Source organism: Quercus lobata, chromosome 5, assembly GCF_001633185.2.
Source record: "Quercus lobata isolate SW786 chromosome 5, ValleyOak3.0 Primary Assembly, whole genome shotgun sequence".
NCBI lineage: Eukaryota > Viridiplantae > Streptophyta > Magnoliopsida > Fagales > Fagaceae > Quercus > Quercus lobata.
This window is the reverse complement of record NC_044908.1, coordinates 63154778-63171375: the sequence shown is the minus strand read 5'-3', so window position 1 is coordinate 63171375 and position 16598 is coordinate 63154778. Positions and strand designations below refer to the sequence as shown.

General features: G+C 32.7%; 1 protein-coding gene across 1 annotated transcript; it reads right to left on the bottom strand.

The window, feature by feature from the left end:
- Positions 1-14690: 14690 nt before the first annotated feature.
- LOC115988477 (berberine bridge enzyme-like 17) lies at positions 14691-16301 on the bottom strand. Its single transcript, XM_031112049.1, has one exon. It carries the CDS (start codon positions 16299-16301, stop codon positions 14691-14693), a length of 1611 nt encoding a protein of 536 aa, XP_030967909.1.
- Between the last annotated feature and the right edge of the window lie 297 nt (positions 16302-16598).

Here is a 16598-nt window from a genome sequence, read left to right as displayed (position 1 = left end):
TGACTTTTATTAGCTAAACAATGGTTTTCATTGTCAATGGAATCAAAATTTATTTTGTTATATGTTTGTGAATGTGATTCTGATTTGTGGTAGGTTATTTATTGTTGATCGTTATGGGATTGATTTTTTTTTTCTTTTAAATGGTAGTTAAACCCAATAGGTTCATTTATGTTATACAGTGGAATTAACGGAATCATTGTCAATTTTGTTAAGCCATCACAAGGCAGTTAGTGTAGATGATGCAATTGCATTTGTCAATTAAGTGCATTGCACAATTTCACTTTTTGCATAATCTGCACATTACTTGATTTTCAAACCCCTTAAGCTCAACTGCAAATTACACAATAGCAAAAAATACACCATTTAGGGAGTACAATTGCCATTTCATTAAAGTGAAAAGTACAACAAATACATTCTCAAAACAGCTGAAAAATACACCATTTGGGGAATAAGATTGTCATTTAATTAAAGTGAAAAGTACAACAAATACATTCTCAAAACCTTAAAAATATCTAACAGAACCAGCAAAATTATCATACATAACTAGCATATGCATTGATACCTGGAAACACATTGACAAAAAACACTCCACTACATTAAAAACTTCTCTCTCTTAGTTTTTTTCTCTCTTAGTTTAAGTACAATAAACCCAGCCCTTTCACCCACCAAAACTACAATCACACAAATGCAGATCCCATATATTGCCAATGACACTGCCAAACACATTGTCAAAACCTTTTTTCTCTAACAATTTGCAACTTCAGCTTGAAGTGTGATAATCTCTCTGCCTCTACTATATTAGCACCTTGTCTTGCTTGCCACACTCACATATCTCATCATTAAGTCATTGAAAAAAATTTCATTAGCAAACAACCTGCAATTGAGTTTACAGAGTTAGTTGGCCTATTAAAATAACATAATTTTGATTAAAGCACTACCCCTACCCTGGTTGTAAGGACAAAGAATTCATAGTAGTTTATATTTTCTTTGCTAAGCTGTTTATTTTCTTTGCTTTCTCATCAACTTAAGAAGCATAATTATTGGTCCACTTCAATTAGGATTTCACAAAATTGAACTTGATTGCTTATACGAAAGCCTCCAAATAAAAGCTTAGTTAGCTTACAAGGATACGAACAAACATGGTGACCCACACATCATTCTAATTAACATTATATCACAAACCCATTATAGGTGGAATAATATTATGAAAAACTTATTCTTAAAATTCACAAAGAAAGTACGCATAACTCACCTACTATTTGGGTTTGTCATTGACGTTTGGGTTCTCTGTTTCTTCATCACTTTGAGGGTCGAGAGCTCAATTGGGAATCGGCAATGGAGTCGGCGAGATGAGAGGAGCTTTGATCTTAGGGATTGGGTAAGAAGAGATGTGGCTATGAAGAAGTAGGAGTTCATGTTCGTTGTGGGTTAGGGTTCAAAATTTCGTTTTGGGAATTAATAATTCAAGCGAGTCTGAGTTGTTGCCTAGTGAGGATGCTGTTAAGTGAGTAATTGAGAGTCACGTAGGATTTTTAATAGGTGAAAATGCGCTTTTGGTTCCTATATTTTGGGCCGATTCTCGAATTGATTTCTAAATTGATTTCACTCTTAGGTCAGTTCCTAATTTCAGAAAATCGTTTTTATTTTGGTCCCTGCCATCAACTCAGTAACAGAAAAATCAAACGTGGCAGACAGAGCACATTGTTAGCATGTTAAATGCTGACGTGGTTAATTATAGAGCTGAAGTGGTCATTAAAAAAATATTTTAAAATGCCATGTCAGCAAACAAATTAATTAAAAATAAAAGAAAAAAAATTAATTTCTCAAATTTAATTTTAATTATAAAAAATGTAAAAAACAAACAAAAAATAAAATAAAATACAATCTAATTAAAAAGAGTTAATTATTTTCTTATTTTCTTTTCATTATTTTTGGAAGAACAATGTAACATGTTCTTCGGGAAAGAACATGAAGGTTGCCCAGAAAATTAAAATAATCAATATTTTCTTTCCTTTTATTACATTTTCTTAGCAAATAAACATGCAAAAATTCATTCAAACTCCCTATTCTCCACCGAAACCTCCAACAAATCAAACCAATAAACCCAAAAAAATCATCAAATCCACATGAAAAAAAAAACCTAGAAATTTAAAGTAACCAGAACAACAACCCGAAACCCAACCCCAACCCACATTGTTATGCTCTACATTTTTGGTCAATGGCCTCCTCGAAACATAGAAAATACTTTGCAATCTGAAGCCTAAACCAACAACAAACCCAACCAATGGTCGCCGATCTAACCAACCAACCAACCAACCAATCCTGCAATCTGAATCCCACATGAACAAATCAGACCACCAATCACCACCATTGTCGCCGATCAGTCCCTCAAATAATTGCTACCCACGCCAACAACAAACCCATCCAACGATCCACCCTCACCCACCACCACTTCACAACTATTCATCCGATAGAGAGCTTTAGAGATTTTCCTAGATCTACGATCTAAGAGAGAGAATTGAGAGTTTTAGAGCTTTAGAAAGATGAAAGAGAGAGAGAGAGAGAGAGGGAGATTTTGATCTGAGAAAGAGAGCTTTAAATATTTTCATTTGGGTAAGCAAAACACCAGCTCTCATACTTGAATCATTATGATTTGAGACTTACTTTTGTTGTTGTTGTGCTTGTGATGAAGGCCACACAGACTGAGGCAAACCCAGATCTACGATCTCTCCCTTCCCCCAACCTCTAACTGAATCAACTCCATCCAACGCAGATTGAGGTCTAGTTCGTCTACGATAGCTCGATCCGTCCGCCGCTACTCCTTTAGCTCCTTGTCGTGGGATGACTCCACCACCACCACCACCACCAGTAAGAGAGGAAAAGAAAGAGGGTGAGTTAGAGAGAGATCTATCCATGGAGCGTGAAGAGAGTGAGAGAATTTGAGATTAGTCTTTGAGTGTAGGGATTTTTTTAAAGCTGATGAGGTTAAAGAAAATAAAAACAAAAAGAATTAAAAAGTTAATGATTTCTTATTTTTTAAGAAATGATTTTAGTATAAATTAGATTTAAGGTTTTTTTTTTAAATTTAATTTACTTTAAAAAAAAAAATTCTGAGTTGGTTTTTTTTATTAATTTAAATGCTGATGTGGCATTTAAAAAATGCTAAATATAAATTTTTTTTTTATTATTTTATTAGCTACGTCAGCAAACAGTGCATTCCGTCTGTCACGTTTGATTTTTCTATTACTGAGTTGATGGCAGGGACCAAAATAAAAATAAATTTCTGAAATCAGGGACTAACCTAGGAGTAAAATCAATTTAGGGTCCAAATCGAGAATCGGTCCAAAATGTAGGGACCAAAAGTGCATTTTCGTCTTTTCAATAACAGTAGAAGCTGATGTGGAAGGCTGACGTGGAATAACTATTTATATTTTAATTTAATTTATGCCATGTGTGCATTCCGTTTGCCATCTAAGCAAATTCCGTTAGTCATCTAACGGTAGGAACCAAATTGATTGTGACTTGAAAATAACAGGGATCAAATTGACTGCTCTCAAAATGTAGGGACCAAATTGACCGTGATCCCAAAATGTAAAGACCAAAATGGTGTTTTCGCCTAAAAATATTAAACCTATCCCCGCTTGGCCCCAAGGTGCGAGGACAAATATTGCCCCACCCTCGCCCCACCACCTTTGCGGGTTGGGGCAGGGCTGGACGGGGCAATATCGTCATCCCTATATATAAGTCATTAATTTTAGGAGTATTTAAAGTATATTTTAATAAAAATATATAAGTAAATTTCTTTAGCAAAATATTTTTGTTGTTTTCCAAAAATGAAGTTATGTGCATTTATTTAGAGAGTTAAAGTTAACGGACAAATTACATTTTTCCACCCTAAACTATACACCAGATTATACTTTACACCCTAAACTATTTAAAAGCACACTTTACATCCTAAACTATCACACTTATTACACTTTACACCCCAATGTTAGTTTTATTGTTAAGTTAGATAGAGGTTAATAGCACATGATTTACACATGATTTTTGCTTAGGTGGCGCATTATTTAAAGACAAAAAAAATCCCTTCACAAACAATTAAAAACAAGAGCTTATTTCATTTTTATTTTTATTTGGGTTGAAGATTCCCCACACCCTACAATGGAAGCTTTGTATTTTGACTTGCTTCTTCATGAAAGTTGCAGTTTTACTCAAAAAGGAACAACGGTAAAAGGCTGCAATTATAGAGTGACTTTTTGTTATCAGGGTATGAGTATCTGTATGATTTTATCAAACCGATTTGAGTCTGCACCTGGTATATGATGTAGTCTCCACCATTTTGTATATGATGCGGTCACCATTTTGAAGTTATTATATTAAAAAATATTTGCTTTCCGTCAATGATGCGCGAGGGAGAGAGAGCTTGAAAAAAAATAAAGAACAAGTTTTCGTTTTAATTGATTGTGAAGATGGGTGTTTTTGTCTTTTAATTTTGTTACATCTAAGAAAAAATCATGTGTAAGTCATGTGCTATTACTTTCTATTTTCAAGGAAACTTGTTATGTAAAAGTAATCAAGTGTGCAAATAGTTTAGAACACGGAATAAATGATATATGTTGAAATACAAGTTGTTACGTTAGAAGATAATACTTTTATTAATTGTTGTCTGAAACTTGACCGAATAAGATCATAGGGTTATAAAGTAATCAGCAAATTATAAGATAATGTTGAAATTTGGTTCTCAACTTGACCTCAGTTTGCTCAAGTCAAGTTAATTCTGAATAATATTGAATTTATGCCATTACAAACTTTGTTGATTTGGTTGAATAACTTTACCCGGTATGTCAAAAACGTGAATTTCTACCTTTGTTTACGCGTAAAATCTGTAATTATAAAATTTACTAATTAATTTATGAGTAAAACTTATGAGAAAATTATTAAGTACTCTCGGAATACCATAAATGCGTAGTCTCTCCTCTCACATGAATGGTGAGTCTCATCATAAATTTATTTAGTGGGACCTACCATTCATGTGAGAGGAGGGAGTACGCATTTATAGTACTCCGAGAGTACACAATAATTTCCCAAACTTATGTACAATGCTTAGGTATTATTCCTTAAGTTATGTTTTTAAAATTCACCTTTGTGGCTTTCTTCTCATGGAATGGAAGTGTATTATTTTTTGTTAAGTAAACATATATTGAATTTTAAAAGGAGAATTTAAGCAACAATATCTAAGGTACTATACCTAAGTTTTGTCTGTAATTAATTTACACTTTGAGAGAAATAATTTTTATATGTAATGATAAAAAATTATATTTTTAAAAAATTTGACTTTACAGTTGCAATGTAATGAATGTATCAATCAACTCAAGTGGATTAGTTATAATCCGGGTGGTCATAATATGTTCAAACTGGACCAATTATGCAATTCGACTACTAACTTGGTAAACTGATGCCTAAGCTGATTTGGTCGTTTAATTGGACAACTTATGCAATTGAACCGGTAAGATCCAGTAAAATCCAATAGTTTTTCTGCAACCTAAATAGATTGCTCCGACCCAACTAATTATATAATTTTGAGCAAAATTACATTTATATGTTGATTGCAATACCATTTTATAAATTTGGAGTATAATGAATATATGAAATTTCATAATGACGTTTAATGTTAGACTTTTTAATAAAGATAGTTTTTCAAGTTTTAGTTAAGATTGTAATCCATTGGATTAAAACAACTAGTGAGATGTGTAATATGCATAAAAGAAAATTGAAAGGTTGCATGGAATAAAAATGTGACATTGATGAAAATCTATCAACCATCATATATATGGTGACTCCCAAAAGTATTTGGAAATCCTTGTACAAAGTTTATACTAAGATCTTTCCAAGGAATATAAGGTACTAGTACTTAGAATTCCTATGACCTGTAGATAGCCCAGTTTGAAGACTTATAAGAGGAGAGGGAATGCTGGTTCTAGTGCTCAAGTACTAATTTAGGATGTTTCAGAGGGGCGAGAGCTCTTGGGACATTTCTTAGTTAGTCTGAGTTAAATTAAGTCTTATTTATTTTTTAATTATTTTTGGATCGGTTTTAGTTAAGTAAGGGCAATTTGTTAAGTATCAGATTTCTTGAATGGATTGTTCTTGGCTGTACAAGTTATGAACTATCCATTTTTATATACATATTTTTAGACATAAAAATACTAAACATAAACTTGTAACAAATGAAAGAATTTAAAAAATATATATCTTATTTTCATTCTATGTGCACATATTTTTTGTACTAAGATATACACATAAAAGACAAAATATGGATAAAAACAACTATTAAGATGTGTAATATGCATAAAAGAAAATGCAAAGGCTACATTAGTTGTTAAGGTTATACATAAAACAATTAGTTATTTTTCTTGGGAAAATAGAATAATTTATATTTATACGTATATCTTTCTTTCATCCAACATAATGTCTATTTGGTGAAATGTGTTTTTTTTTTTTTTGTATTTTTTTATTAAAAAAATTAATAACAAAACTAACATTTTTTGAAAATAAGTCGACTTTATTTTTTTGGCACATATTAAGAATAAGTTTACAAAAAGTATATCTTTATATCATATTTTGCAAATAAGCTACCGAAAACTACATATATCAAACAAATCATGCAAGTAATACTTTCTCCTTTGATTAAATAATGATAATACAGCTACCCCACTTTTTCCTCAAGATTCTTTGATTAGACTTTAAAAAAAAATTATAAAAGTTGATTGGCCACAATGACCAGGGTTAATAGTCATAGTGAAAATTTTCCAAACTAATTGAAAACCTTTTTATCGAAAGATATGAAATTTGACCAAGTTAGATTGAATCCAACCCAATCAACCATGTGAACAACTCAAGTATTTTTTTTATTGGTTTTTGATAGTTTTTAGACCCCTTAAAAACACAATTGGATTAACCTAGGTAATTAGCCAAGTTGTTACTTAGTCTAAATTCCAAATTTAGGTTATTACAATCAAACAATCATATCATGTAAAGCAGCGGAAAGATAAATAAGATAATGATATGATCACCTAGGAAACCAAACCGATAAAAACCTGGGGAGGATTTAACCTAGCTATCCTCAAGATAAACCTGAATCCACTCTGAAAGAATCGAAGTTGTTCAACAAGACTTAGACCACTAACATCCTATTGCTACCCACCAGTAGAATCTTACTAACACGATCACGTGTAAACTCCGAAATCACGAACTCTTTCTTTCTTGGATTCCCCAGGAAGTACAAGCACACCCGCTTATGTTTATTTAAGCTCTTTAGTACAGCAACTAAATGATCATCAAGCTCTTGAATGAATCTCCTTCTTGATAATCCTAAACTTGTGTAAAGGAAAGCTCTTCACAAATCTCACAAGAGATTTACACAAACAGCAATATAAGCAACAAAGTCCTTAGAGAGCTTTTAGGTACCAAACCCTAAATATATAAGAGGCACTCTAATCTCTCTATAACTTCTAAAAAACGTTCTAGGGTTTCCCTTATATATAGGAGAGTTTTACTAGAACCCTAATACGTTTAAATAGAGTTTGGGCTGAACTGGAATTCTGCAGAAAATTAAATTTGCACATGGTTCGATCGATCGAGTCTAATTTTCTATCAATCGAGCCTTGCATATTTAGTTCAATAAATTCTGCAATCACTCGATTCCAATTTTACAAATAAACATACTTTGAGCAAGCCTAAATCTAGACTCTATGTTTTGATCATGTTTTGCCAACATAATACAAATTAGAGTTCTAATACATTAGTTCCTAAAATCTTAGAACCTAACAATCTCCCCCTTTGGCAATCCGTGACAAAACACATCACAAACATGAAATGCTCAAAGTTACAAATAGCCCAAATACAATTCAACCTAACTACTATCTATCAGTTGCAAGTGTAGACAGCAATACAACTAAATCAACCTGTATATTTCCTAAAACACTCAACAAACGCATAAACGCATGTGTGACAGAAAAACAAAAACAGTAAATCAACAAATATGCAATCTAACTCTCCCCCTAAGTTAGATACATCAAAAACAATGTTAACTCCCCCTAATCAGAACATTCTTGTATTTTCCACACATATTTCCACATTTCATCTAAATCTCCCCATTTTTGTCACGTATTGACAAAGACAACTCAATAAAGAGTAAACATACGCAATAAAGGATAACAGAAAATAGAGAATCAAGGAAACACAAAACAATTCAACTCTATAGAAAAATAGAGACAACTCCCCCTATGAAGAACAAAGGATAAAAACAAGCTTCTCCCCCTATAAAAAAAAAAAAATAGGAAAAACAAAACAAGCGTTGGGAAAAATAGTTTTGGGGAAAATTTAGGAGGTGGGGAAAAGAAAAACACACAAACCTAATCTTAAAAAAAATTAAGTTGAGGATACACATAAAGAAAAAATATTCTCTCTTTCAATAAATGCAAACATGACACTATGTGACCCATAAACAGTTGCATGAGTAGAGAAAATATTTGCACATTGATTATCAATCATATCTCTTAAGAAAAATATTTTCTACAGTCCACACATAAAAATAGCATATACTAAAATGTACAAAGGACTCAAAAATTAATCAATCAATTTTTAAATCAAGTTGAGCACCCAATTTAGCAAAGTGTATGCATGCTATGTGTGAAACAATGAGAGATATGACTGTAAAATTGTATGATGGATACAAAAAATCAATGCAATGCATGTGAATCCTTAACATAAATGATGCATGAAAAAAAATTTGGTCAAAAACTTAAAAACTGAAAATTTTTCAGTTTTGATCGGTTGAGCAACAAGTTCGATTATACACTTGCTCATTGATAAGGTGAGAGCTTGTAGTCAATGGAATCTCACATCACCTAGGTATGGAAAAAGTAAGGCTTTATATGTGAGTTGAATATCCAAAAATTTAACAACATATTTTCCTCTACTTTGCATGTGCTTGGGTTGGTAATTTGACATTTTGGTGGAATACAACCAGTTGTTTATTATTTTTCTACTTCTCTAGTTTGTTTTGCCTGAATATTATTGAAGCACCTCATTAACCTTGGTGGAGTATTCGATTATCACAATGAACTGTCTTTTGGCCAAGTACATAACGTTTTTCAATTAAATTCAAGGTTTTTTTTTTTTTTTTTTGGGGGGGGGGGGGGGGGGGGGGAGGGAGGGGGGGGGGAGAATGGACTATTAAATACAATTGAAAAAGCGACAACACTGATTAGTTTATCGACTTTGTTGTGGTAAATTATTAGTTTGGTTTAGATAAATAAGCAAAAGTGTGGTATTGTTAAATGATAAAATGATGTCTTATACCATTTCATGAAGTTTGATAATAATTCTATGATTGTATATTGAAATATATATATATATATATATATATATATTAAGGAGAGTTAAAGTAGGAACGTATCTAGTATTCTATTTAAAAAGTTTTGTTCCTTCTTCAATAGGATCATCAAAACTACTTATTAATCAGTGTGGAGTTCATGATAGAATTTTGTTGATAATGATTATATATGTGTAGAGTAGCAATATAGATACAACTAATTGTTGGCAAAGTAAGTAAAGTTGGTGAAATAATTAAAGTACTCTCTCTCTCTCTCTCTCTCTCTCTGGTTGTGGTGGATTGTTGAATTAGGGCAAGCAAGTGGCTTGCATGGAGTAATAAGGTGGTTTTATTTGATATTGAGAGTGTTGACTGTTTTGTGTAATATTGAATGATTATTGTTGAGTTATTTTTTATTTGATTAATTCTTTTTAGTCTATTGATCGTAATGATGTTATAGTTACCAAATGTATTGATAACTTTTCTCTGCGTTTAAATTCATTGTTTTGTTAGGAATATAGCTGAAAGTGAATGATTAAAGATGATTTATTTCTTAAATTAAAGTGAAATTGTGTAAATGAAATGCGTGTTAACTTTTACTTTGTGCTTTCATGAAATCACATTATAGTTATTTCTTATAAACCACTTTATAGCAATGGATAGGAGTTAAAAGAAAATTACAAATAGAAGGTCACGAGAATATTTAGATGGAGTCCAACAGTTTCTGAATTTTGCATCTAACCATGCACACCCGGATGGAACGATTTCATGTCCGTGTAGAAAATGTGTGCTTACAAATTCGTGGACTATAGATGTCGTAAAGGCTCACTTAGTGTCAAAAGGGATTTGTAGGGGTTATAACCATTGGGTTTTTAACTGTAAATCATCATTTGCACAGACTTCTTTTGAAATTCCTAATAGTTATGTCCAAGAAAACCCGATAGAGTATTCCGATCTTTGTGACATGTTGCATAAATCTGGAAAAATCAGTTTTTTTTGAAAAACAGAGCATTTTAATGAAGAAAACTCCTCAAAGGACATTGTATTATGAATAAAATGCATGAGTATGAGATGAAAAGTTTTTCAAAAAATACTTGAATTCAACCCAGATCTTCCAAAAAAAATTTCAATCAATTTGACCTCAAGTCTCAAACTTTAAACGCATTTTGCATTAAAATCAAGGAACTTTAATCTTGAATGGCCACAACAAGATCACACACAATATAATGTACCAAGTTTAGCAAAGAGTAACTTGTGTAGTGTGTGCAACTAGTAAAAGGTTGAGATACATGTGAGGTAATATGTAAATAGAAATCAATCACAAAGTTTACAAAATTCATCACATAGAATTTGAAAGAGACTATCACCTAAAGAGTTACATCATATAACTCCCACATCTTCTAGAAAATAAGCTTGCAATCATGTAAGTTTCTTGATTTGCCTCATAATGTACACACAAATTTTTACTGTTCGATTTAGCTTTAAGTCCAATAATGTACACATCAATTTTAACATTTAAACCGAGGCTACACCTTATGTTCTTTTTGTGCATGTGCTATACTTTCTCGAGCACAAAATCTTACGATATGTACTAAGATGTTCATGATTGGCTAGTGAACAGTGGTGAAATGGTTATTTATGCTTTTCTCTAAAGGTTCAAGTTCGACAGTCAAAGACATGTGACTTCAAGATCAAGACAAAGTGATCAAAACCATAAACATCTTTCCCACACAACATGCACTACAAAACTCAAACTAGTAAAGTGCAATAAATAAGCTCATCCAAGCTAAACAAGGTACAAAAGACATGTTATGTGAAAATAAATTGGACAACCTTGATTTCAAATCCATGATGTGTAAAACAAAACACATAAAAATCTTTTTGGTTTAAAAATTTTATGACCAAAACTAAAAGCACACTATATGCTAAATGAACAATGCAAATGCAATGCATGACAGTGCTTAACTAAGTTATAGAAGGTACACAAACAAGAAATATCAATTTCTTAATTAACCCATGAGTTATGTACACATTAGTACATACTCATACAAAATTATAAATAGCTTAGCACTTATATAACACATACTATTCAAGTTTCTCCACAATGTCAAGCATGTTCTAAATCAAGAGAGAGATATTATAACACATGTAATCCTCAAAACAAATAAAACAAGACACAAAATAAAATATTTTTGTCTTTTTGAAAATTTTCAATGTTTTTGGATTTCTTTTTAAACTTAAAAAAACAAAACAACCAAAAATAGAAACAAAACATGTCCACAAACAATTGAAAGAATTAAATCAGGGACAAATTAGCAACACTCACCTTAGAGAATCTTTTCTCACCCATCTAGCACAAGTCTTCAGCTTTGTAGGTGAAAATTCATAAGAAGCAGAGTGTATTTGAGGGATTACACCAATCTTCTGAGAAAGACTAAAATTTTGCAAATTCCTTTCACAAGCCAACAAGCTTAAATTTTTCAAAAGAATATGAAACAATTTTATATGGACTTATGGTAGGAGAAATATCATCACATATCCTAGACTGAAACACAGAATGCTTAAATTTCAATTTATGACAATTAAGACGTATGTGACCAGAGATACCACAAAAGTGACAAACAGGAACAAATTTAAGAACATCAGTATTCCTAACAACAAATCTAGTCTCAGATTTTGGTTTTAGCCTTAACAAAGAACAATTTGGTCTAATATGACCAACAACACCACAAAGGTGACAAGTAGGCACAAAAACAGATTTATTATGCTCTCTAACAGTAGGTTTAGACTTAGGTTTAGAAACTTCAGTGTCTACATCAGAACTTTTACCTTTGTCTAACCTAACAAAATAAGCTTTTTCTTTATTATTCTTCTTAAAAGGAGGGATATAAACTTTCTCAGTTTTAGGCTTAAGAGAAACAGAAATACTTCTATTATCAATAGCAGGCTTGGTACTAGTCAAATTTTCAATTTTAGTTTTAGATTCAACTAACTCTTGTTCCAAGCTTTTCATCTTCTCATCTTGAAAGGAAATTTAATTTCTTAAAAATTCATTCTTTTTATTAGATTCATCTAATCTAACAATCAATTCCTCTTTTTCAAGATTAGCCAATTTTAACTCTTCCTTGAATTTCTTAGCAATTTTCATAGATTTTAATAATTCCTTACGAAGAGTTTCACAGGCATCAATAAAATCAACAGAAGCATGAGCAGAAACATGATCAAAAAGACACTTCAAATTATCCATGATAACAGGGGTCAAGGATCAGCTCTTAGATCAAAAGATCTAAAACAAAAGAGCTACCTGCTCTGATACCACTTGATAGTTTTTAGACCTCTTAAAAACACAATTGGATTAATCTAGGTAATTAACCAAGTTGTTACTTAGTCCAAATTCCAAATCTAGGTTATCAAAATCAAACAATCATATCATGCAAAGCAACAGAAAGATAAATAAGACAATAATATGATCATCTAGGAAACCAAACCGGTAAAAACCTAGGGATGATTTAACCTAATTATCCTCAAGGTAAACCTGAATCCACTATAAAAGTATCGAAGTTGTTCAACAGGACTTAGACCACTAACATCCTATTGCTACCCACCAGTAGAAACTTACTGACATGATCACGTGCAAGCTCCGAAACCATGGACTCCTTCTTTCTTGGATTCTCTAGTAAGTATAAGCACACCCGCTTGTGTTTCTTTAAGCTCTTTAGTGCAGCAACTGAATGATCATCAAGCTCTTGAACGAATCTTCTTATTGATAATCCTAAGTTTGTGTAAAGGAAAGCTCCTCACATATCTTACAAGAGATTTACACAAACAGCAATATAAGCAACAAAGTCCTTAGAGAGCTTTTCGGTACAAAACCCTAAATATATAAGAGGCACAAGAGGCACTATAATCTCTCTAAAACTTCTAAAAAACATTCTAGGGTTTCCCTTATATATAGGAGAGTTTTACTAGAACCCTAATACGTTTAAGTAGAGTTTGAGATGAACTGGAATTCTGCAGAAAATTAAATCTGTACGTGGTTCGATCGATCAATTCTAATTTTTGATTGATCGAGCCTTGCAGATTTAGTCCAATAAATTCTGCAATCACTCAATTCCAATTTTACAAATAAACATACTTTGAACAAGTCTAAACCTAAACTCTATGTTTTAATCATGGTTTGCCAACATAATACAAATTAGAGTTCTAATACATTAGTTCCTAAAATCTTAGAACCTAACAGTTTTTTTGTTTGGCCTATATATGTATATGTGAGAGTGTTTACCTTGATTTGCTTGAACTACTTGTACTAGTGGGATTGTGAGCATGTGTGTGTAGGAGGAGTCGTAATGTGTGGAGTTGCTACCAATCATTGAGATTTTTTACATTGTGATTGACTACCTAAGATTTGTGATTTAAGGTAAATTATGGTTCTAAAGGTCCTAGAGTCATCTAACCTAGATTATGTCAAATCGTGTCATGAACCAAGAAGATAGATTTAGGGTCTGCATGGGATGGTGTTAAGCACTCCCTAATGCCTGACCATAGATAACTAATTTTGATTATTACTTTCTAATGTTATGCAATGCAATAAAAAAAAAAAGGATAATTGACTAGTATTGGGGGCATATCACATATGTTCAATGATGTCTTGCATACTCCAAGATTGATACATGAGGAGTGATATTAATCATTTTGGTCTAGGGAAAACCAAGATAGATTTGATTTTGAAAATTCTAATATCAAGATGCACTCAAAATATTGACAAAGCACATCGTGACACATGCTTGATGAACATGTTGTGTTAAGGTTGAGGGATCCTGATATAACAATTAAATGCATCATGTTTGTATTTACCTCTATAGTTGAATACTCACGAGTCGACAAGATACGAACATGACACGCGAACAAAAATTTTCTATACTAAAGAGAGAGAGAGACATGAATAACTTGGAAGGGAACATGCTTGGTTGCTAAAAGGGTATGAAATATGTTCGATTCCGAATCCATGATTGTTTAGTCAAGAGAATATTTTAAGTTGATTTTGTTTTCAAAAACTCAATTTAGTAAGCAATAGAAAATATTATCTTTAGATAGAATAGAATGGAGGAAAATAATCCATACAGTTGACCTTAACTAATTTGTTGAGAATCAATAGCTGACCTCAAATTTTTTGTACTAAAACTTTGGTATTGTTATATTTTTATTGTTTTGGCCAACTAACAATAATCACCAACAAGAGTTTCAAAAAATAAAAATAAAAATAATAATCACCAACAAGTGGTGGGCCATTATTAAGTTTTGATCCCTTCTTTTTCTACTTGTATTTCGGAAGAGTTGGAATACTTTGTTCATTTCTGAAGAAATTATTTGGGTCTACCGTGGTTTTCACACGAACCAATCTCTCGAAATTACCCTTAAAATAGCTAGGTCCATATTCTTGAGCTTTTTGAAAAGCTGTAGCATTATCTGTGGCGGCACCAATGTCAAGGTCCCTGTAGCAGAAGAATGCTTCTCTTGGAGACTTGGAGACATATGGAGTCATCGCATCATATAAGGCTTGTGATAAATCTATATTGTGTTCGGTGATGTTAACTCCGTCCTCCATCCAGAGGAAACCGTACTGAATCAAAAATAAATTTCCGGCTCGGTGTGGGAATGGAGTCTCTGATTCAGAAATCTCTTGCATTCTTCCCCCATAAGGATTCCATTGCATCCATCCAAGCCCTCCTTTGATCATTAGCTTCCATATGGATTCCAACACTTCCTTTGGAATGACTTCTTTTACATAGTCAGACCTACTCTTGTAATATACCACAGGCTGCTTTGGCCTTTCTAGTAAAACATTTATGGATGTTCCAATAGGATAGTCAGCCCAGAATACTGTAGATTCAACCCAACTCATCTCATTGCACTCATTTTGTTGTAGTCCTAGTTGGGGAAAGCTCTCATTCAACAACGAAAGTAGTCCCTGTGTTTGCCCTAGGAAGAGGCCAATAAATGCAATTACTACTGTCTTCTTGCCCTCTTGGGAGTCTTGGCTTGCATTGAACACTTGGGGCATCACTCTTATGAATAAGTCTTCAGGTAGTTTGTGACCAACATGTTGCCACTGATAAGCAATATCCGTTGCACCTTGTTCCAGGGTCCTATTAGCATGGAACACTGTCACAATAGGCGGAACACGAAGCAACTTGATCTTCCATGAAAGAATAACCCCAAAGCTTCCTCCGCCACCTCCTCTAATGGCCCAAAACAGATCTTCACCCATAGACTTTCTATCAAGGATTATACCGTTGACATTGACAATTTGTGCATCAATGATATTATCCACTGAAAGACCATATTTTCTCATCATGTTTCCATACCCACCTCCGGAAAAGTGCCCACCCGTGCCAACGCTAGGACACGCCGCAGCAGAGAATCCATGTTCCTTGCTTTTCTCAGCAATTCTGTAATAAAGTTCGCCAACAGTTGCACCAGCCTGAACCCAGGCGGTCTCATCTGCCAAATTTATATTGATGGATCTTAGATTGAACAGGTCAAGAATAACAAAGTACAGATATGAGGTGTATGAAAGGCCCTCAAAGTCATGGCCACCACTTCGTATTCTAATCTCCAGCCCATGATTCTTTGCACATATAACAGTTCCTTGGACGTGGGATTCATGCAAGGCTGTTACAATTGCCAAAGGTTTTGGGGTAAATTGCGTTGTAAATCTTTTGTTTCTTATATATGACAGCAAAACAGATTGAAAAGAGGAATTTTCGGGAGTGTAAATGGCGTCAAAGATTGGGTTGGAAGGCTGCGAATAGTTTGAAAGACACTGGATGAAATCGTCAACATTACGTGGACTTGAGGTTGCACATGTAACTAAAAGCACAAGGACACCGAAAATTAAGAGTAGTGTAGATCTTGAAAGCTTCATCTTTTGAGGACTCTTTTTCTTCTCTCTTGATTGCTCACTTGTAAATGATTCTGTTTATTTATAGGGAAATCAAGCACTGTAAAATTAATTTTTGGTCATACACTGTAAAAAATATTAAATATGAAATTAATAATTATGATATTTTTTTTTTAAGAATAATTATGATGCTTAGTAATAGGTATCTATGATTGTATTCTTATATGGAATTATTAAATATATGGTTATGATAGTTACTAATAGGTATTTATGAACTTATTAAAAAAATTAATAGGGATTTATTATGATTTTACTTTAAAT

Coding starts and splice junctions, on each gene's coding strand:
- LOC115988477 (XM_031112049.1), bottom strand. CDS start 16,301: ATGAAGCTTTCAAGATCTACACTACTCTTAATTTTCGGTGTCCTTGTG.